The 21,426-nt window shown below is 49.3% G+C and overlaps 1 protein-coding gene across 20 annotated transcripts in view; it reads right to left on the bottom strand.

The window, feature by feature from the left end:
- Positions 1 to 852: 852 nt before the first annotated feature.
- Positions 853 to 21,426, bottom strand: part of CEP68 (centrosomal protein 68) — a 28,133-nt gene continuing 7,559 nt past the window's right edge. The window contains exons 1-10 of one of the 20 annotated variants that reach the window (XM_065059805.1): positions 21,101 to 21,389; positions 20,551 to 20,702; positions 18,185 to 18,314; positions 15,182 to 16,617; positions 7,902 to 8,333; positions 5,920 to 7,395; positions 4,603 to 4,725; positions 4,341 to 4,437; positions 2,410 to 2,564; positions 853 to 1,341 (exon numbers count right to left, since the gene is read on the bottom strand). In XM_065059805.1, coding sequence (XP_064915877.1) covers positions 1,291 to 1,341; positions 2,410 to 2,564; positions 4,341 to 4,437; positions 4,603 to 4,725; positions 5,920 to 7,395; positions 7,902 to 8,288 — 2,289 coding nt within the window. In that variant the 5' untranslated portion in view covers positions 8,289 to 8,333; positions 15,182 to 16,617; positions 18,185 to 18,314; positions 20,551 to 20,702; positions 21,101 to 21,389 and the 3' untranslated portion in view covers positions 853 to 1,290. Of the gene's footprint in view, positions 1,342 to 2,409; positions 2,565 to 4,340; positions 4,438 to 4,602; positions 4,726 to 5,919; positions 7,396 to 7,901; positions 8,334 to 10,938; positions 11,084 to 12,025; positions 12,855 to 12,965; positions 13,063 to 14,838; positions 15,138 to 15,181; positions 18,315 to 20,550; positions 20,703 to 21,100; positions 21,390 to 21,426 lie in introns of those variants that run through there. The other 19 variants (XM_065059808.1, XM_065059820.1, XM_065059807.1 and 16 more) reach the window with 19 other exon arrangements.

Raw genomic sequence — 21,426 nt, 5'->3', positions numbered from 1 at the left:
ACCTGTGAGCTGAAACACTAAATGCCTTTGATGTAATGGGTCAGGCTGAAGACTTGCCAGGGGTAGCAAACAGGGAGCAGTAGCGTCTCCTTGCACCCAACTCCCACCTGTCCTCCTATAGGCTTTAAGCATCACCCTGAGCGCCTGTAGCTACAGGAGCTGGTGCTGGTGAAACTGGTGTAACAATTTCCTTGAGCCTTTTTGTTGAACTCACACCGAGGTACAAATTGTCACCTGCAACGTGGCAAGAAAAATAACTGCACTTTAAGCGGAGGGTGGGAGTATCGAAGCCCAGTGAATTATTTGTCACTTCAGTTTATGCTTTCACCTTGTGCAGTATGGAAACTGCACTTCGTTCTGGTCACAAGAATAGGAGGAAATGTTGCATTCTACATCAGAACAAGACGATAATCATTCAGTTTAAAGGTTAATTAAAGCCGAGAACCAATAGTCTGTAACTGGCTGCAAATTTCTGGCCACTTACCTTGTTACGCTGCTTCAGAGACGCCCTTTTCTGTAGCAGAAAAGGGCTGGAAACCATCACTGCATGTTTTGGAGCTGCACTAGCTGTAGGACGGGAAAGTCACAATCTTCATGCAAAGAAACGGGCGCAGCACAGCAAATATAACAGCAGTTTATGCATAACCTGGTTCTTCCCTGAGTGTACTTGGTTATTTTATAAAGAGTCGTAAAGCATAAGAAAACTGAAAGTTAAAGAGGCCGCACTTGAGCAGGGAATGGTGATTATAAACAAGAGTGCTGTTTTCTCCCAAGGCCCAGAAGGAGCTGCTCACTTCTTGGCTTCTAGCACCTACTTTTGAAGAGCGTAAGCAAAACATGAGAACACGGCTATTAAAGTCACACGGCTTTACTTAGAAGTGAGTTGCACGGCACACTGTGGATTACTCGATTAAAAAACTGTGTTCTTGACGTTTTGCTAATACATGGAACAAGTCACTTCAATAAAAAAGCTACATTAAAAAACAAAATTTAAAAAAGGCCAGCTGTTCATTCCTCACTCGCAAAATTCCCCAGCGCAATCAGCACTATTAACTAGACTGGAGTTGGACCAAGGGTTGGACTTGATGATCTCTGAGGTCTTTTCCAACCCAGTCGAGTCTGTGATTCTGTGTGACACCCCAGCAGCCAAATAGCTGCTGTACAGCTCGCCTTTCTCAAGTGAAACCACACACTGAAGCCAGCCAGGCCAGCTCACTCCAAACAGCCATGGTTTGTATTTGGCATCTGCTGGAGGTGACGGTGGTGGTTTGGTTTTTCCTGTGGTTCTTCTCAGCCATCCCGAGACTGGCTTACAAAGCCCAGCTCTGATACAGGCAGCACCTGAAATAAACATCGGAAGTTTGCCACTGTGCACAGACTGCAATCCAACAAATAAAACCCCCTTGCCATACTTAAATCACCTCCACGTATGCTTGTGAGTATGTAGGAAGAATATAGCTGTGTATATTTAGCAATTTAAAAAAAAAAATGCACAACATAAGATATTGTTACTCACGTCGTAAGTACTGGACATATTTTTTCCCCTTTGAACTCCAAATTTTAAGGTGTGGGGGGACTGGGTCATGGAGAAATCAACAGTCTGAGCTAACAGGGTGGTGAGGAAGGGGGCCAAGGTTATCCTGCTCTTCCTAAATAACTACCTTGTGGCCCTCAGAAACTTTTAAGAGCCTTCCTGCACCTTGCTAACACACATAATGGTTTTGTACAGACACGGATTTATAGTGCTTCCAAATCACAGCGTGAAGGGCTGAGGGATGTGGCAGCACAGAGCTGACCCCACTTGCGCTGCTGTGAGCGCCCACAGCCCCCACAGCCCCCTCCACGCCCGCACTCCTGCGACACGCGCGTCTCTGCACTTTTATTTGACGGAAGATGTTAAAGAAATCAGTAAACAAGTTTTCTAGCCCGGATTTTACCCCTGAGTTCACCTCCTTCCTTTTCCCAGTATAATGTGGCAAGCAGAATTGTTTTTCTTTGAGAAAACAAAACTAAACCCAAAAAACAACCCAACCAACCAAAACAATCCCCCTTTCTCATCTTCCCACTGCCGTCCAGGCGGTGTTGGCAGAGCAGTGTTTGTGCCACACCGCTGATGTCCCCTCCACCTGAGTGACGGTGACCTGCCTGCTCCTCCCAGGAGCTGCCATGACTCCCTGCTGCTCTTGGGTTTCACCAGCTGCTTCACCAACACGCGGCTCACACATTTAAAGATGATTTTGGGCTCGCCCTCTCTTCTCCTTTCAGGCTTTGCAAACATCAGATTACAAGAAACAATAACAAAGCCTGACGTATAGTGTTTGCTATTTGGGTGTTTATCTTCCTATGCTTCCGCCCTCTTCCCCTGCCACAAAAAGGCTGATTTGCCCCCTTCTCTCCCCCCACACTTACCCACTGAGCAGCCGTCTGCTGCACCCCCTCGCCCTCCATCGCGCCCTGGCCCTGCGCGGGACCCGCGGCAGCCAGAGCGGACTCGTACAGGTGCTCCGCGTGGGTTTCCAGCTCTTCTGACTGTTTTGCGATCAGGCCCAGAGTGTCTTTCAGAGCTGGAAAACAAAACGTGTGGCGGAAGTGGTAGTAACGTGCCAATACAACGTCTTTAAGAGCAATAAGAGAGAGTTCCACTTGCCTGGGCAGACTTTTGAAAGAAACCAAGTGTTAGAAATCAATAGGCTGATCTTCATCCTGCACAAGGTGTGATGCAGAGTTTGTGGGGGTGGGAGGTGACCTAGGAGGTGCCAGGTGAAGACTGAAGATACAGAAACAGAGGCTCCCAAAGGAAACCTTTGGGACTGTGTAAAAGCCCGTCCCTAATGCAGCACTCGACCACTAACGCCCCTTGGTGACTGCAGACCCCCACCTGCCCTTTAGAGATCCCATGTGCCTCAGGGGTCAGTACTGGGGCCAATATTATTCAATATATTCATTAACAATTTAGATGAGGGAATAGAGTGTACTATCAGCAAGTTTGCTGATGACACTAAGCTGGGGGGAGTGGCTGACACGCCAGAAGGCTGTGCTGCCATCCAGCGGGACCTGGACAGGCTGGAGAGTTGGGCAGGGAATAACCTAATGAAATTTAACAAGGGAAAGTGTAGAGTCCTGCATCTGGGCAGGAACAACCCCAGGTTCCAGTATAGGTTGGGAAATTACATGTTAGAGAGCAGTGTAGGGGAAAGGAACCTGGGGGTCCTGGTGGACAACAGGATGACCATGAGCCAGCACTGTGCCCTTGTGGCCAGGAAGGCCAATGGCATCCTGGGGTGTATTAGAAGGGGGGTGGTTAGTAGATCGAGAGAGGTCCTCCTTCCCCTCTACTCCACCCTGGTGAGACCACATCTGGAATATCGTGTCCAGGTCTGGGCCCCTCAGTTCCAGAAGGACAGGGAACTGCTGGAGAGGGTCCAGCGTAGGGCAACGAAGATGATTAAGGGAGTGGAGCACCTCCCTTATGAAGAAAGGCTGAGGGAGCTGGGGCTCTTTAGTTTGGAGAAGAGGAGACTGAGGGGTGACCTCATTAATGTTTACAGATATATAAAGGATGAGTGCCATGAGGACAGAGCCAGGCTCTTCTCGGTGGCAAACAATGATAGGACAAGGGGTAATGGGATCAAGCTGGAACACAAGAGGATCCACTTAAATTTGAGAAAAAACTTCTTCTCAGTGAGGGTGACAGAGCACTGGAACAGGCTGCCCAGGGAGGTTGTGGAGTCTCCTTCTCTGGAGACATTCAAAACCCACCTGGACATGTTCCTGTGTGACCTCACCTAGGCGTTCCTGCTCCAGCAGGGGGATTGGACTAGATGATCTTTTGAGGTCCCTTCCAATCCCAAACATACTGTGATACTGTGATACTGTGATGCCAGAGCTACTGCTCCGCATGTGCTGCACCACTGGCCAGGCTGGGCCGTCCCCCCAAATCGGCTGCCAATACCCACCCCCAAAGGGCATCAACTGCAAGCAGGATGTGAAAATCACCTCCTCCACTCTATGTTTAGGATAAAAACCTAAGAAGGGACTCGAAAGAGGCAGAAACACCCACATGACCCACTGGGGATGGCACAGCACAAGGCAAGGGTCGAGGCACAGTGCAGGTGTCAGCGCTCAGGAGTCGTCGCTTCAGCCCTCCAAGTGACCCCCAGGCCCCCCAGCAGAAACTGAGATGTAAAAGCCTTTTTGTTCTCATACAGCTGCTGAACAACAAACTGCCCACTGCTTCCGCGCCCCCACACACGTGAGGCCAGGGATTTTGGGGGACAGATGCTATGGCCACAATCACCAGCTGCCTCCAGGTCCAGCCCCGCTCAAGTGCTCCTCCTCACCTGGCGAATTGGAGGCCATGCAGTCGAGGAGAGCTTCTCCCCGCTCCAGCACGCTCTCCGTCAGGCTCCGGTGGTCGGCCACGTCTTTCCTGAACTCCTGGGAAGGGAAGGAGAAGAGAAGCACCGCTTAAAAGGGTTGGTTTTGGTTTTGGAAGCTGCACAGGTAGTCCGTGGAGCAGTTTGCTCCAAACTGGAGTTATCTCACACCAGTTGCTGCCCACAGCACCAGGGAAGGGGGTGAAAAGCCAGCAGCGATACCCACCATGCAGCGGTGCAGCGATGCCTTCACGCTCTCGGTGTCCAGCGAGGCTGGGACCCAGCTGTCGGTGATGTCGGCGACGTTGTACAGCCAACGAATTAGCTCTTCCAGCTGGCAGCAAAACATCTACTTAACAAAGCACAACAAGAGGGGTTACTGAGCTGTTTCTGTAATAATGTTACGGCGCGGACAGCGGTAGGTGAGGCAGCGGCGTCTGAGAAAGCACCAGCTCCCTCCTGCTCTCCCATCACAAGGTTGGTGGCGTCCACCTCCCCTTGGCACACAAACGCCCCTCAGCTTGGGAAACCAAGGGCTGACAGACAAAAGAAAGGAAAAAAGAAGGCAAAAAGCAAATTAAACCCCCTAAATACACCCCAAACCCACTGTGTGGCAGGAGTTGAGGGTCACCATGAAATGGTCGCTATGGAAAGGTGTTGGGAGCCAGCAGCAGTCGGGTGAAGGAAGCGGTTTGCTTCCATCACCTCACCAGAGCCAGGCGGTTAATCTGTAGTTGCTTTTCCCCAGGGTTTGTCTCGTTCAATTAAGTGCTTTCATTTATTTTTAAAGCGTCTCGGTAAGGGATTATTTTTGTAAGATGCTGCACAAGACCCAGGGGCCTTTGCTCTCACGGAAACCAGACACCAGCCCTGCTCCTGCTCCTCGGGGCTCGGGGTTTTGCCGCAGAGCTGAGCTGCTTCTCCCTGGCACCGCAACGTGGGGCGACAGATACATCCTAATGATGACCCTTTTTACATCGGCAGAGTTATTCTCCTACAAGAGGGGGAATTAGTTGCACTGGTGTTTGCAGCTATGTGCATGAGAACAATGACTCCCTTGCAAACAGCCCAGCATCACTTCTAAATCAGCTCGGGGAGGAAGAGGGAGGGGAAGGCAGGGAGCTGGTGAGCACAGCACCAGCGGCTGATGGCCACGAGGCATCACTCACCCAAAATATGAAAATTCATAAAGGAATCAGGTAATTCTTCACAGAAATCCCACCAGTTCTGCCTGGCCTTATCACACCCAGGCCGGGGAAGATAAGTGAGGCTGAAGGGTGCTGCAGGACGGGTAGGCTGGGGGAGGCCAAATGCCATGTTTCCACCAAGCCCAGCCCCATGATGCTGAGCCCTGGAAAAGCAAGACGGACTCTTGCTCCATCAGAGTAAATTCTCTGCTCCGGTGAGCCCCTCTGCATAAATCACTGCCAGCTGCCAGGCGCCAAACACCTTGCAGAAGGGGAAGCCTTAATTGTGCCATAAATACAGGCACATTTCATGCGAGATCTTCCCATAATAAACTTTATTTCTGGTCTCAACCCACCTTAATGCACTGGGCAAGGGACTCATTCTGCTGGCTCTTCTTCTTGACCTGCAGTTCTTTTCGGTATGTTCCCTCAAATGCATCCCCCAGGCTGGTCTGTAGGTGAAGCCCCCGCAGAGGATCCCTATGGATCCGGCCACACGACTCAGTGTTTTCCCCGCTGGGCTTTTGAGAGCTGCAGGGGTGCCACAGCACAGAGTAACCCCCAATACTCCCCCTTTCACCCCTGCCACCCGCTTCTCCAAAACGAGCCAATTTGGATGAAGGGGGCTGCCTGCCGTCGCTGTGACGTGGAAGGTTTCGGTGATCGTGCCCAGGCGTCCTTACAGTGAAGGAAAGATTGGACAAAAACTGAGCCAGCCTTTCCAGCTCCCGCAGTCTCGGAGGCAGGGAGAGAAATTCTTCGTCACCCTCCCACTCTTTCCTCAGGGGGAGCACACCTGTTGTAGGTAAAAACCTATTAGTGCTTTCCGCCTGCCCTTTGCAGCTTGGCAAGTGGCTTCCCCTGGCAACCCAGCTTCTCCCACCTGCAGCAGGGCAGCCAGGTGGATCTGTCCCCACTGACTCTGTCGTTACATCCTTCGCAAAACCTCTAGAAGTACGAGAGGATTCACTCTTTGCAGAGGATGCTTTTGCAATAGGTAAATATTCACGGTAGGATTCACTCTTTGCAGAGGATGCTTTTGCAGTAGGTAAATGTTCACGGTACGAGCCGTCTCCTGAGCAGCCTCTTTTTCCAGGCTCTGTGGTGGAGAACCTCTCTGCAGGGGTCAGGAACCCCCAGCATCCATTCTCCCTGCTGCCCCGGGACTGCCCACCTCGGCCGTAGATGCTGGTGGACCTCAATGTCCCCTCGGGGGAAACAGAAAAGCTGTCCAAACCTATTCCTGAGTCATGCAGGAAAGGCTCCGGCATCTTTCCCAGCTTGTATCTTGGCTTTAGTGGATAAGCATAATCCAGCAAGTCCTCGTACTCTTTATTGGGGTTCCAGTGGGGTGAACTACGGTCCGGAGATGGGGGTAACGAATCCGGGATGGCACATGCCCAGTAATCGGCTTGGTAGGACGACATCTCTCTGATGCGCTCTGCGGTCGTGCGGCCATCCAGCAGAGGACGGAAGGGCTTGTGCGCCCGCAGCACCCCCTGTTCTGCCGCGCCCCACCGGCGGCACGGGTCCGGGGCGGCGGTGGCCGCAGGAGAAGGCACGTCTGTGCTGGCCAGCAAGCTTCGGGATGGCTCTTTGGAGAGGCCGTTTTCTTCTGAAGACAGAGCAGAGAAGCCCGACGCAGAGCGGCTCCGCAGGGGGCTCGCGGGGCTGGGGGGCGTTTGGGGCCGCAGGAGCTCCGGGGTGGAGCACAATGGGGACTGAGCTCCCAGCCTTCGGCTCCACCTGCCCGCAGGGATGTTCTCCTCTGCCAAGCTGTGCCAGCTAGGAGGGCTGGATGTGGGCTCCCAGCAGCCCAATGCCTTCACCTGCTTGAGGACGGGGGGAAAAAGGAAAGGGAAAGAGAGAGAGACACATGAAATGAAGCACAGCATGCAGACAAAAGGCTCCTTTGTGCCAGGACACGGAGCTAAAAGCCCAGCGCTGGCCCTGCTGTGAGGAGAGGCTGGAAGGGGGGCTCTGCTCTGTCAGTGGGGCAGCACGCAGCTGCCCGGTGCCCAGTGGGGCTTGCTTTTAAAAAATGGCATCCCGAGGGCTGTGGGGGCTGCACAAGTCATTTGGCAGCAAGAGGCACTTATTTTAAGAACCTCGTCCCAAGCGACTTCCCGTCTCCACAGCAGCAATTTGGGAATGGATGCAATGGCGTGGGTATTGGAGGCCAAACCCTTTCCCACCGCACCGCTTAGCCCAGGGCTGGGGTGGTCATGCTTGGCCAGAGCAGGAAGAAAGTCCTTGATAGAACAACCCAGACAAACAAGTCCCCACCTCGCCTGGGACCGCCGGTGACGCAGCAGCACCTATACACACCACCCCTCACCTGTGGCTCTCCAGAGGAGAGGAACCGGCGGCTGACGTGACAAAGCACATCGACATCATCGTCAGCTCTATAAATTAACGTCTCTGCCTCCGAGAGGCCTGCTCTTGCTCTGGGAGACCTGTGTGCAGATGCTGATGACATTTCTTGGCGGTGGCTTGAGCCTCCCTGGGTGACACCATCAACGAGGTGACCACGTCCGCTCACTGCCACGCTGTCTGTCCCCTGCGGGCAGGGTCTGGCCTCCTCTGTCCCCAGCAGCCGTCGCAGGCTGTCCGTGAGCTCCAGGTAGTCCGTCTCCATCTCTGTACAGTCCCACCTTCCATCACCCTCGATTCCGTCCCCGCTCAGGGACGCTTCAGAAGGTGACTTCCTCACATCCACAGCCATTGGGTCAGAACTTCTTCCGCAAGATGATGCCGAGACTCAGGCTCTCTGAAACACACAACACATGGTAGCGGCAACTTGACATCCCCACTCATCTCCATGCCAGCTAAAGAAACTGGGTATGTCTAACAATGAAGAGCTTAAGCATGTTTGGTTCAGACCCCAATAATCATCAAATTGCATCTTAGTGCATCAAAGTGGGACAGAGGAAGCAACAAACCAGCCTTTGTGTCTGAGAAGTATTTTCTGGTTTCGAGGACATGACAGACAGGGAAAACCTAATTAAAGCTCTGGCTGCTCTGATAACAAACCTGTGCTTTATACCTTGTCAGTATGGTGTAACTGTCTCCTGAATTAATGGCCAACCTCTCAGTGTGCACAACATCAGGTTTCTGGGCCCAAATGAGACATTGTTAACCAGATGTAAACACCTGTTAGTGTGGATGCACCCTGAAGGCTGCTAAGGTGGAAAGTTGAGGCTTTTTAAAGAGACAAACTCAAAACCTTGAAATGGAAAGGCCTGTCAATATTCAAGAAAAGACCAGACAACGCCCTCAGACACATGGTGTGAACTGTGGGGTTGTCCTGTGCAGGGACAGGAGTTGGACTCAATGACCCTTGTGGGTCCTTCCAACTCAGGACATCCTATGATTCTGTGAAACCACCCAGAAGTGAGAAGTACCTATAAGAAATTAGAGTGGGAGGTAGGAGGCTATAAAATCCAAACTTGGCTCTTATCTCTGTAGCTTCTTCATCAATTAATGCAATTAACTCTTTGTGAAATTAATTAATGGAAATACTTGCTCAACTGATGACACATCTTCAAGCGTGCCGTACAGCCAAACCCATTTGCATCTTGCTGTGAATCCTTCTAACATGAGATATTACTCTCGAAGCCCGAGCTCTGGGTGCTCCAGGCACGGGGATGCTGCACCACCACAGCTGCCCACACTGGGCTCAGAGGGACAATCATAGAATCATTTCAGTTGGAAGAGACCCTCAGGATCATCGAGTCCAACCATAACCCAACTCTGACACTAAACAATGTCCCTAAGAGCCTCGTCTATACACCTTTTAAACACCTCCAGGGATGGTGACTCCACCGCTTCCCTGGGCAGCCTGTTCCAATGCCTGATGACCCTTTCGGTGAATAAATTTTTCCTAATATCAAATCTAAACTTCACCTGGCACAACTTGAGGCCATTTCCTCTTGTCCTATCACTTGTTATTCAGGAGAAGAGACCAACCCCCTCCATGCTACAGCCTCCTTTCAGGCAGTTGCAGACTCCCTGAGGTCTCCCTAAGTCTCCTAAGACTCCCTAAGGTCTCCCCTCAGCCTGCTGTTCTCCAGGCTGAACATCCCCAGGTCCCTCAGCTGCTCCACATCACACTTGTGCTCCAGGCACATCAGCTTCACCGCCATTCTCTGAACTCTTTCCAGTATTTCAAGCAACAACCCAAATCACAGCAGCCGAACACGGCGCAGGGAGGACCTTGTTTTGTGAACACTGGTTGCAGCTGAGCACCTCTGCTTGTGTTCACCAAGCTAGCAGGACCCAGAAATACTCTTAACACAAATGACACCCTGTGGGCTCCCCGCAAACAAACTGGCACTGCCAAAATCCCCATGTGTCGGTCACAGGTGGGCATCCCCTGGAAATACTGAATTCCACCAAGTCCAGCCCCAAGTAGGGCGCTGGCATTAGGCACAGTGGTTTGCCAGGCTAGCGATGGAGAAGCCAGCAAACTCAACTTAAAAATAAATTTAAAAAAAAAAAAGAGGAAAGAAAGTATTCCCAAACAATACTTGGAAGTAGGAAACAAGTCGATACTCAGACCCTCCCTCAGCTCTTTTGTCACGATCGTGTTTTACGATCCGCCCCTCCGGCGACGCGGGTTTTCCCACGGGCAGGCGAACAAAGAGGTTGGGAGGACGCGCTGGGTCTCCAGGGGTGACCGAATCCCCAGCACAACCCGCAGCTGCCGTCTTCCCTCCCTGCCCGAACCCGGCTGCCATATCGAGCACGGCAGCAGCTGCGGAGCGGGTGAGGGGCGGCCAGGGTCCCCCAGCCCTCCCCGAGAACCGTGTCCCTGGGCTGACACCTGGACTCGCCCCCTCCATCGCTTAAATCGCTGCCAAATACAACCCTGCGCACATCAAGCCATCCTAAAATCGATGGCGTTGCTCTCTTTTTCTCCCCCAAAAAGGCTGTATATCCGACCAGAAAGGCGTGGAAATTGCAATTAACACAACTGATAAGCCCACCCCTGCTAAATTCTCTACATATTATACAACAATATATCATCAAAATACATGTAAGCATATACATCTTGTTTAACAGAAGGCAGATTTCTGATGCTGACAGAAAGAGTATCCCAAACCGGTCATGAACCCTTATGTGTTTCTTCACAGATCCATCATACCATCATATAGGTTTTTAAGGCCAGAGATCCCCCGAGCCCCAGGAGGGAGCCCCCCATTACCTACCAGCCTTCACCGACTCCTTTGATCCCCCTGAATTAGTTTTGTTCAGACAGTCAGGCAAGCGAGTATTAGCGAATCAGATGCCAAATCCATCTTACAGGTGATTTAAATGCCCAGAAAATCCCCTGAGATATATTTGTTTATCAGCTTTGAAAGCCAGGGCCTCACCAGTTGGATTCCTCCTCTTCCAACCAAAACTTAATGACCAAAAAGCCACTGGGGTGACAAACTGTAAGGTATCATGTGTTGAATTCCTGGATCCATTTCACAGCTTAAGAGGCTGCTCCAAATTCACCATTTCAGGCACTTTCCTCTGCGACAAGAAGCAGGTGATTCAGCAGAGAACATCACTAATTATCCCGACATAAATGAGTGTCTCACCAGCTCTAATCCCTCCTTGCATGTACCAGCTGCGCTGCACGTCCAAAAATGATTCAGTAAATACAAATCTTAACAGAAAGGAGGGCATGGAACACCCATAGCTTAGGACATAAATGCCTTGGCAATCAGTTCTGTGGTTGGGTAATGATTTTAAAAAATATCTATTAACATGGCACCAAATCAGACTCAAAAGTTTTGAACTGAACGTGCAGTAAATAACAGTCAACATTGGTACCTCTTTATTTTTAAGAAGACGACACGTTAAATTCAAAGTGATGCTGAACATCATTGTCTGCATCAGATTTAGTGGCCTGAGTCATGAGTCAGCCAGCCCAGTGAATACAACTATAAAAAACATATATATATATAAGTTTGACCTTAAATATGAAAAGCACATGTTAAACAACATTACAAAAAATTATGGGTCAGAACCCGTTTGTTATTTGTATGCAGGAGCACAAAAGCGGAACTATTCTGAACTTTCAAGATTATTTGTTGATCTTATGGATGCAGCGTGCGGTGATGTACATTTCCATTATGCCATTGGTTCTTTAAAAAAAGAGCAAATGCTGGTTCATGGGTTTATTAAATCTCCAGAAGCTAATTGGAAGCTAAAGAGAAACCAGGAAACCTTCTTATTTCAGAATTTGTAAGGCTATTCAAAGGGCCGCCAGTGATTTCACTGGGTTTTCAGAAGTCTCTAATTTCAACTAAATTCAGGGGGAAATTGGGCGCAAACTAGATGGGGAAGTCGCACACATCCCTAACACAGAATGACCATGCAGAAAGTCATACAGAAAAACAGATCAAAAATGCTAATGCCACTTACTGCACCTCCCAACTACAAGAGCATCTAGAAAGGAAGATTTCTCACCATTTTCCAACAAAAACGCAAAAAATCAGAGGTCAGGTTGCCAGCGGTGGGGATGCATCATGACTGAGCCTCACGACGGGAAGAAGCCCAAATCCTCAGGCAGGGCAGACATGGCTCTGAAGAGGGATGTACAACCACGGCTTTAGGCACAGCGGAGACTTTCCACTGGTGTTAAAAACACCAGAAAGCGGCCAGAAATCACCTCAATGGTCTCACCAGTTATGGGGTGGCTCAGAAATGGGACCTGCGACCGGTGTTTTAGATAACGGATGCAGACAGTGGCTCTTTCATTCATTTCAACAGAGGAAGGTCCATGGGGACCGCTCAGGAAACGCGATCCCCAGACGTCTTTGCATCACCAAAAGCAAATTTCCTGCCAAAGCCTGCAGAGAACCCGGCGCACAACCACGGCTCTGTCCCGTGAGTGATGTCCCACAGCCCCTGCGTGTCACTTGGCTGGGGACTTCAGCAACAGCAGCTGACACTGATAGTTTCCATCTCCCACCAGCCCTGGTTTTGCTGGGGAGGCGGCTTTTTTTTGTTGTTTAGGGGCAAAAACACACCGCTCTTGCCTTTCAGGCCTATGGGATCTGAATTTTGATTTATTTTTTTTTCTCATTTTCTTGCATGCTTTCTGCCCGAGAAGCCTTTCTGCAGCTGGAAAAACATGGCAGATTGACCACAAATAACAGCAGATAACGGCACCGAAGCCGCGGGGGCACCGCTCCCCGGGGATGCCATGGACTTGGAGACACGCACGCACCGCCCCGCGGGTAACGGGGACGGGCGGCCAAGGCCAAGCCCACCCGCTTCCCCCCCCGCCGCCTCCCGGGACCCCCGAGCGCGGCCCCGGCAGCACCCGGCGCTGGTCCTCGGCCCCCCCACCGCCCCAGGAACCGGGACCGGGACCAGGACCCGAACCAGCACCCCCAGCGCGCACCTACCGACCGGCGGCCGCCACCGCCCCCGCCGCCACGCCCCCCGCCCCGCGTCCCAGCCAATGGGAGCGGGGGTCGCCACGTCAACAGGGGAAGCCTTGCGACCTAGTAGCCAATAGGAGTGGAGCCTGGCGATAGGCTCCGCCCCGCGACCCTGCCTCCCCCCGCGGCGCTGGGCGGGGAGCGGCCGCCCCGATCCGGCCCCTGCTCCCGGTCCCGCTCCCTGTCCCAGTCCCGGTCCCGCCCCGTGGCCGGGGGCGAGGTGGAGCAAATCATCCGCCTGCCACCGAGCACTTGCGGAGCCCCCGGGGCCGGCGGGCGCTGGCGTTGCTGGAGCAGCGTCACCTCCAGCGCCCTTGAGTTTGTTGCAACTTTTCCTTCTGTCCCGTGTATTGAGCTTCCCGGGGTTAAGCTGTGCACCCGCAGCCTCCGCGCCTCCCCGGGTGTTACCGGCTGTTCATGGGCTGCACAGCCATCTAAAAAATGTTATTGCATTAGCAGTGGCTGCGGCTGTAATGGCAAATGGGTTTGAGCATCCTACATGCACAACGCAAATGCCCCTTGGACTCATCGCCACTTAAAAGAATTAATCCTGCCAGCAATTGCTAACCTAAAGATCTGTAAATCCTCTCAGTTTTAGGTCAGTCTGCTCCTCTAACAAAGCGTGACTTGCAGAACACCTAATCAGAAACTACAGAGTCTATTCACCTTGGAGCTTTTGACATTCTGAAGCCTGCACGATCAGTTAGGTCTTGTTCCAACACACAGGTCGAGATTGCTGGCTAAAGTGTCCTTTAGCTGAAGGTTGCTCGTTATACGCTAAAATGATTATGTAACCAATACGCAAATGTGTAACCAGCTCTTTAGGACTGCCCTGAGTAGTGGTAAGATTTTGCATATAATGGCTGTTCTTTTGTCCCTGATGTGCTGGCTTTATTCCAGCATCCAGACTTGTACAGCTCTGCAATAAAGAAAATCTCGTCTCTGTGTGTAAATTTGGCCTGTTTGCATGCACACCAGGGAAAGAACTGAGGGACACCAGGAACTGGGGAACACTAGGAACTGGGGAACACCAGGGAAAGAATTGAGACCGCATCTGGAATATTGTGTCCAGTTCTGGGCCCCTCAGTTCCAGAAGGACAGGGAACTGCTGGAGAGGGTCCAGCATAGGGCAACAAAGATGATCAAGGGAGTGGAGCATCTCCCTTATGAGGAAAGGCTGAGGGAGCTGGGGCTCTTTAGTTTGGAGAAGAGGAGACTGAGGGGTGACCTCATTAATGTTTATAAATATGTAAAGGGTGAGTGCCACAAGGATGGAGCCAGGCTCTTCTCGGTGACAGCCAGTGATAGGACAAGGGGTGATGGGTACAAACTGGAACAGAGGAGGTTCCATTTAAATTTGAGAGGAAACTTCTTCTCAGTGAGGGTGACAGACACTGGAACAGGCTGCCCAGGGGAGCTGTGGAGTCTCCTTCTCTGGAGATATTCAAACCCGCCTGGACGCCTGCCCATGTAACCTCATCTGGGTGTTCCTGCTCTGGCAGGGGGATTGGACTGGATGAGCTTTCGAGGTCCCTTCCAATCCCTGACATTCTGTGAACCCTGGTTTTGGGACAACACCCTCAGAAGGGCCCCATGCAAGACCTTCCTCCCCTGTCACAGAGCGGGGTTTGTTTCAGGACCAGGCTGCGACCGTGTCCAGGGGCCGGCGGTGGGACTCAGCGGTGTCCTGCCCTTTGGGCAGCTTTTTGGGTAGATCCTCATGCCGTGCTTTGAAGGAGGCTGCTCTAGGTAGTAGTACCTGGCCAGACCCTTCTTCGGTGGGTGGAGCAGCCAGATCCCGGCACGTGCCCACACCCTATAGAAAATACAAACCTTTCTCCTTGTTCCTGTCCATAGGCTGGTTCTGTTTTTTGTCTGCATCATCTGCTCCTGGAGCTTGATCTCTTAGATAACATCGAAATTTCCTAGAAGTCAGTTACATGGTAAAGCACTTTATGAACAGCATTGCCACCAGCCATGAAGGACCAAAGAGACATCTCGGGTTCTCTCAGCGGGCTAGTGGCAGGGTGAGGGGCAAAAACCAGGTATCTCGAGTCACCAGCTGGTGCTTCAGTCCGTCACCCCCACCCCTCAGCCCCACAGCGTGATCCAGCTCTGCCACCCCATGTATTATGTTCAGATTCCCAGCTACTATGAATGGGTTTATTCTACTGACCTCGATGGAACTGGCCCCATTTACTATCCTGGAGGATCTTGCTTTTCCTCCCTAGAGAAACAGAGTAGGAGCATTTTTTCCAGGGCTACTTCAAAAAGCAGAGCTGTAACGCCGTGGTATAATGGTACAGGGCTCTCAGAACTCTCAGCCACAAAAAAAGCCCACATCATCTCTGTTCCTGTGTAATATTTCTATATTTGGGGTTTCTTTGATGAATGTTACAGGAGGTCTTCTGGAGGGCTGCACATCGGATGCACACTTTTGGGAGTCAGCTTTTTGTTGGAATTCACACAGGCAAAGCCCTTGTGGAAGAAAAGTCCTTTAAAATGTTGTTTATTGCTTATTCTCCAGGGAGCTGGTTGCTTGCCAGTAGAGGCCGTGCTGATCTCAGGCGAGTCCAAAGGCTGAAGCAAACACGGATGGGTCATGATTCATACCCAGGCTCGGCTGTTTTTAGCTGGTTTAAATTACTCGCGAGCTGCCAGACATTGTTCTCGGGGCTGAATAGCGCTCGGCTGCGGTCTCAGCCCCGGCAGGAAAGGTTCGTGTCCTGTTCCGCCTCCGATCAAACGAGTGCCAGGATGTCTACAAGAACAGCCAGAGCGCCGAAAAAATCGTTCCCTTCTTCTTGGGCTCGCGCTGAGAGGGCCTCAATAAACAAGGGGGGAACAAACTGGTGACCTAAAGGAGAGATTATTTTAAAATTGGAAGGAAACTATACTGATTTTCTTCCGCTGACACCTGGCCCTCTTTGTTAGGAACTTTGCTGAAAAGAAACTAATTAATTCTATTTATAATATAGGGTCAAATCCAGCCAGGCTCCCACTCAAGATCACTCAAGGCTGGCAAAGACTAATATGGATATTTTCTTGCTGATTTGAGACCTCCAAATTCTTTCAGTTGTGTGTTTTTCAGCAAGAAGGTTTTCCAGCAGAGACAAATGATTTCACCCAATGTGTGGATGACAGCATTTCAGCACTAATCCTCATGTTTATGACGTGAAGTACAGCTTGCTTACCATGATCAGATTAGAAAGTGGTGTATTCTAGTATATGAGAAGCTGGGACAGGAAGACTCAATTTTCTTAAAAAACTTCTATCTCCTAGGTGGGAATATCCATATTTTTGTACAAAAACAGATCCATCAGGTGAAGCAGCTGTATATATCTAGAGTGTTAATATGTCTGTAACTGATGATGGACTGTATTCCTTTCTACCTTGAATGGTCTCACGGCACAAGCCAGACAGTTAACACTCGGCGATGAAACCTGAAGCCTGCATGTGCACCACATGCTCCTGCATAGCATCTGCGCTATCTTCAGCATCAAATTTCAGTCTCAGAAGGCAAATGTTTGGGATGGATGAGATGTCAGCAAACGCAGGGGTTGGACCTGACCTATTTGTTCCCAGAGCATTGCTAGCGATATTCGTAGAGTTCTGCAGAGACAAGAAAGATTGGTTGCAATCACTTTGCCATCTTTTGGCCAGTAGTATGGCATTATCTGTGGGGAGGATTTGCCTGAGTTTGGACAATTATTCTATATCTGATGCTGTGCCAGAGAGTTAATATTACATGTAGCCCGTTAGTACAATTGCCTGTCTTCCAGGGTTAAGTTATCATCAAGATGGGAAGGAGCTGCCACAAGCCTTTTGCTTCTGTTGGTTACATTGAAGTGATTGGCATTATTCCTCTCCTGTGTTAAAATTGCCTAGGCACTGATTTAGAAAATACCTATGTAGCAACCCGACAGCACCACATTCCTCGCTCCTTGAGGACAGTCTGGCTGGCAAGCTCTCCCACCCGTGGTTCTGGGCAGGAGCTGTCTTTGTACAAACTGCTCAGGACTTTTCTCGCTGTGTGCTCTCTCCACCTAACCCCTCTCTGAAAGGTGTTTACAGGGAGAGGTCCTTGTCTTTGTGAGTCTAACAACCATTTTCTTTTCCCCAGAGCTCAGGATTTCCATATCTTGGACTGTTCCCCTTGTTCTCCTCTTGATTCTCACTCTTTGGGCCATGTTTCTTTGAAGGTCAACACCTAAACCTGGCCCAAAACTCCACTGTGGGGTTGGCTGTGATGAGGCAGAACCCGTGTGGTAGTCCAGGATGTGTTCCTGTTTCCACACCCTGGTGTAGCATCTGCCTTACTCACAGCGCAGTCACTGACTCATGCTTCCGACTGCCCATAACTTCCTCATCCTGCTCCTCAACCTGCCATTTCCCACCAGTGCCAGTGCTGTTAATTACTCTCATCTAGATTAACTCCTTGCAGCCTCTGTTTCCCAGACCCTCTCTCAATTTTTCTGATGCTGCTATGAGTTTCAGCCCTGTGGTTTTCCATGTTCCCAGACCTTCTCCTCCAGGTGGGACCTGCGGATTTTCTCTGTCCCAACATTTGTGTCACTAATCAGCTACTAATGGTTCTGGATGTATGGCAGGCCCCTGAGGAATCCAGTTATTCAGCTGGACAGTCACTCTAGTAATGTCTAAATAAGCAGGTTCAAACTCAGCCATGTTGCTTAAGCTTCTTTGTAAAGTAATGAGAAGATTCATAGAAAGCATACAAGCTTTCCCTCATTCTTCTAGATCATCATAGCTACTACTGCACAATTACTAAATATTTTCTAAAAAAGGTATCTGCTTCTTTTTCTTCCTGATTTTGCAGAAGCACCTGAAAATATTACTTAATTAAGCGCACCCAAGGCAGCTGACAAATGAAGCATGTAAGGCAGGATTCATGAAGACCGGAGGGAAAACTAGAGTGTCATCTATTTCAGTGTCAACATGGAAGTGCAGAGCAACGAACCACAGTGCTAGCAGCTGGGCAGTTCCAGTTCTTTACCACTTGGTTGCTCAGCTGGACAGAGCGGCAGGATTTAGCCCAAGAAAAAGGTCAATTAGAAATTGCACTTCTTCTTTCTGGCCACACGATGTACCCATCACACCACAAACAGCCTGGCTGGACAGCCACAAAGAGGAGGCCCAGCCACAAAGGCAGGTGTTTCACCTTTTCACATTTTCCCAAAGCAACTTCCTGGCAAATATCCAGGCCCAGGTGCAGAGAGGTACGAATGGGATGGAGTCAGTGTGGTCCAGATGCTTTGCCTTTCCTCTTCTGGACAAAGGTGACAACATTGCTGTGAAACAAGTAAGAGCCGGCTGGTCAAGAGGTGGTGGCAGCTTTTGATCAAGTTGAATTACAATGGGCAATGGATAATTTGAATTAATTTTACTTTTAAAATGTGAGGTTTTACTGCTGCTTTCAGTGGGGAATGTGAGGAATTTCTTTTAATTCTAATTGCTGGAATGTCTTGGCCCTTCGTTGTTTGTATGTTGTCCTGAGCAGAACTGAAGGGCTCTTCAAAACCGGAGCTGGGATCTGCAGGAATGAGGTGTCAGCACAGAGATTTGTAAAATAAATACTGGAATTGGTATGGATGAAAAGCTGTATATATAAGCATCAGGAGAAATAGCAGAGCAGGGAGGGCTAAGAATGGCTTGTATTCAAAACAAATTACACCATTTCCAGAAAAAAAATGATAGGACTATGTTGTTGTTGTTGTTGTTGTTGTTGTGAAGCCCAGGAGGTCTGCACACCAGTAAGACATAGCACATAGACTCTCCTCTCTGATAATGGGAGGATGGCAGCGTATCACAACTCCCATTCCTTCCCCTGGCAGCCTTGCAGGAAGAGAGAGAGACTGCAGCAAAGCACCACCAAAAAAAGAAAAAAAGTAATGATTCTGGAAGATTATTAATGAATTATTTAGTGAAGATTTCACAGCCATCATCCCTTTTTGTGTGTGTTGCATGCAAATGATCAGGGCCACACCACTTGAACAACCATGTCTCATTGCATGTGAGTATGAGTGAATGAAATCTATAAGAGAACAAACACGGGTAAAATCTGCTGAAAATGTAAATAAATACCATAATCTCCTACTGTAAGATCTACACAGAGTTTGGCTACACTGATTTCCTAGCTCCACAACAATGATACAGCTAACAGGACAAAGCCCAGTGCCTTCTGGATGCTCAATGAGTCAGATTACTCAAGCCAATTAACGATGCAGTAAGTTTAATCGTAATGACTCTGTTGCTGTTGGTTGGAACTTACTCCCTTGGCAGGATTCAAGTTGCCTCCCTCAAACTCTAGTAGCTGTAGGCATCGCCACCTAATGACACTGCAGCACACTATGATGAAGAGAATCCAGATCTGCCTGATTGTGTACATGTTTTAGTGACACAGTAATTACAGTAATTTACATCGCACTGCTGATCACTATCCTGTGGAGCGGGTGAAGTCCTGTTACCCAAGCCTGTGGAGTGGCTTTGCACTGCATCTCTGGTCCTACATTTCAGAGCCAGTTTTTATATTAATAACATGCCTGGTCCCTGGCATATATTTTGCCAAACCCAGCCCTTATGATCATGAGGGTAACTTTCAAGATGTGGAAATAAATTCCAGCTGTTACTCTGTTGGCCCAGTCTAAAACCACAGGTATCTTCTGTAGCATGATGGCTTGAGACTGACATCCAAGATGGAAGAATCTGCAAGAACAGCAAGTCAGCTCACCAAGCTATTTTCATGCACATGGCAGCTCACGACACTCTCGAGAGGTAAAACATGCTTGTACATCCTCTTGAGTGCTCATAATGGGAAGAGGGCAGAGATTTGATTTTCAACAAGTTAACATCAATCTGCATATTTGGAAGATGACCTGTTAGTGCAGCTGTACCACACAACCTGTTTGTCTCAAACCATTAATTTCACAGCAGAACAAAATGGTTAACTAACTCAGAAAGCACTTCCCTATAATTATATCTATCTTAATCAGACAAACTAAGTATTTAAAAAAAATAATTGGCCATAACTGGATTTCTTTTGCAAATATTAAGCTAAGACAATAGCAGCGAGTTTTGTTATAAATTAATTTTTAAATACTTTTTTTTTCATTTGAACTAGACAAATGTGTGTCACCTGTCCAGAGCTTTTTAGAAAGAAGTGTGGAGCATTTTCCTGAAAATTCTTTTCCTCTTAAAAAAAAGATGAAATTATTAAGAAATTGGAAAGCATGAAGCTAGACCAGTAGGTGGTGGTAAAAAAACAAAACAAAGTCATTGAACTTTAATTAGAACTTCTTCCAACTTTTATCTCTTTCTTGAAAGATCACAAGAAACTTTTATCTGTTTTGGTTGGCATTAATAATAATGCATAACAAGCTCTAATAATGTCTTGCTTGAGTCAGCTGGGACTCAGTCTAAGGCTTGACTTGGTTCTCATTAAAGACAAGCACTCATTCCATGTTTTTCCACGGTCTCTTCATGTGTTTCAAATGGCAAGGCACTACAGCTCTGACAACCACCACTTACCTCTGAAGGCTTCAGAAAACCTGCTTGTTTTAGGCTGCTGCCATCTCTGTATCCAAAGCTGACATCTGAATGGCGAGGGGCTGAGGTTCAAGAGGGCTTCTCTCTTAGCTCACTGGTCTAGCACTCCTCCAGGCATCTCCTCGGGGTTTCAGCTGAGAAGTGAGAAGACAAAGAAACAACCGGGGGTCAGGGAGGCTTTTTGGCAAACCAGCACATTGATGGTTTTGTAAAATCTGCATGCCAAGACAAAAGTACCAGTAACAATTTGTAAATCATACATGTGCAGGTCCTTCAAATTATACTTATATCTTCTGGAGCTTTTGTTTATTAGTTCTGGGAACAGAATGTAATGCTTGAAACTAACCAGACTACACTTTCATAGATTTTTTTGAGGATTTGTAATATTCTGCATCTCAGGTGAATATCTACCCCTTGAAGACATATGAGTTTTTAATGCAAAAATGACATCAAAACCACTGCAATAGCAAACCCGGGCACCATCACACTGCTCAGACTGTGTGTGTCCAGTGCAAAATTACCCTCAACTTACCCCTCCAGTTGCCTATGGCAAAGGATTTGCTAGATGATTTCTCCTGCTCCTCAATCCTTCTCCAGCGAATGAAGTCTGCCTGCTTGGCAGAACAGGCAGCAGGTCTGTCTGTCAGCCCTTGTACTCTGCTGTGGCACACATTGACAAAAAACACCTACCCCGCAGAGCTGAGCTCCTGTGCAGAGGGCCTGGGGAAACACTGCCCTGCGCAGGCTTGTCCTGGGCTCCAGGGAAGGCGTTAAATGGAGTGATACGTCAATAATCAGTGACAGCAGCATGCCAGCAAAGGGCATGATCTGGGCACGCGTGCCCAAATACCAAGTTAC

This window comes from Columba livia, chromosome 3, assembly GCF_036013475.1.
Source record: "Columba livia isolate bColLiv1 breed racing homer chromosome 3, bColLiv1.pat.W.v2, whole genome shotgun sequence".
NCBI lineage: Eukaryota > Metazoa > Chordata > Aves > Columbiformes > Columbidae > Columba > Columba livia.
Note: the sequence above shows the minus strand (reverse complement) of the source record. Positions and strands in the feature narration are given on the sequence as shown.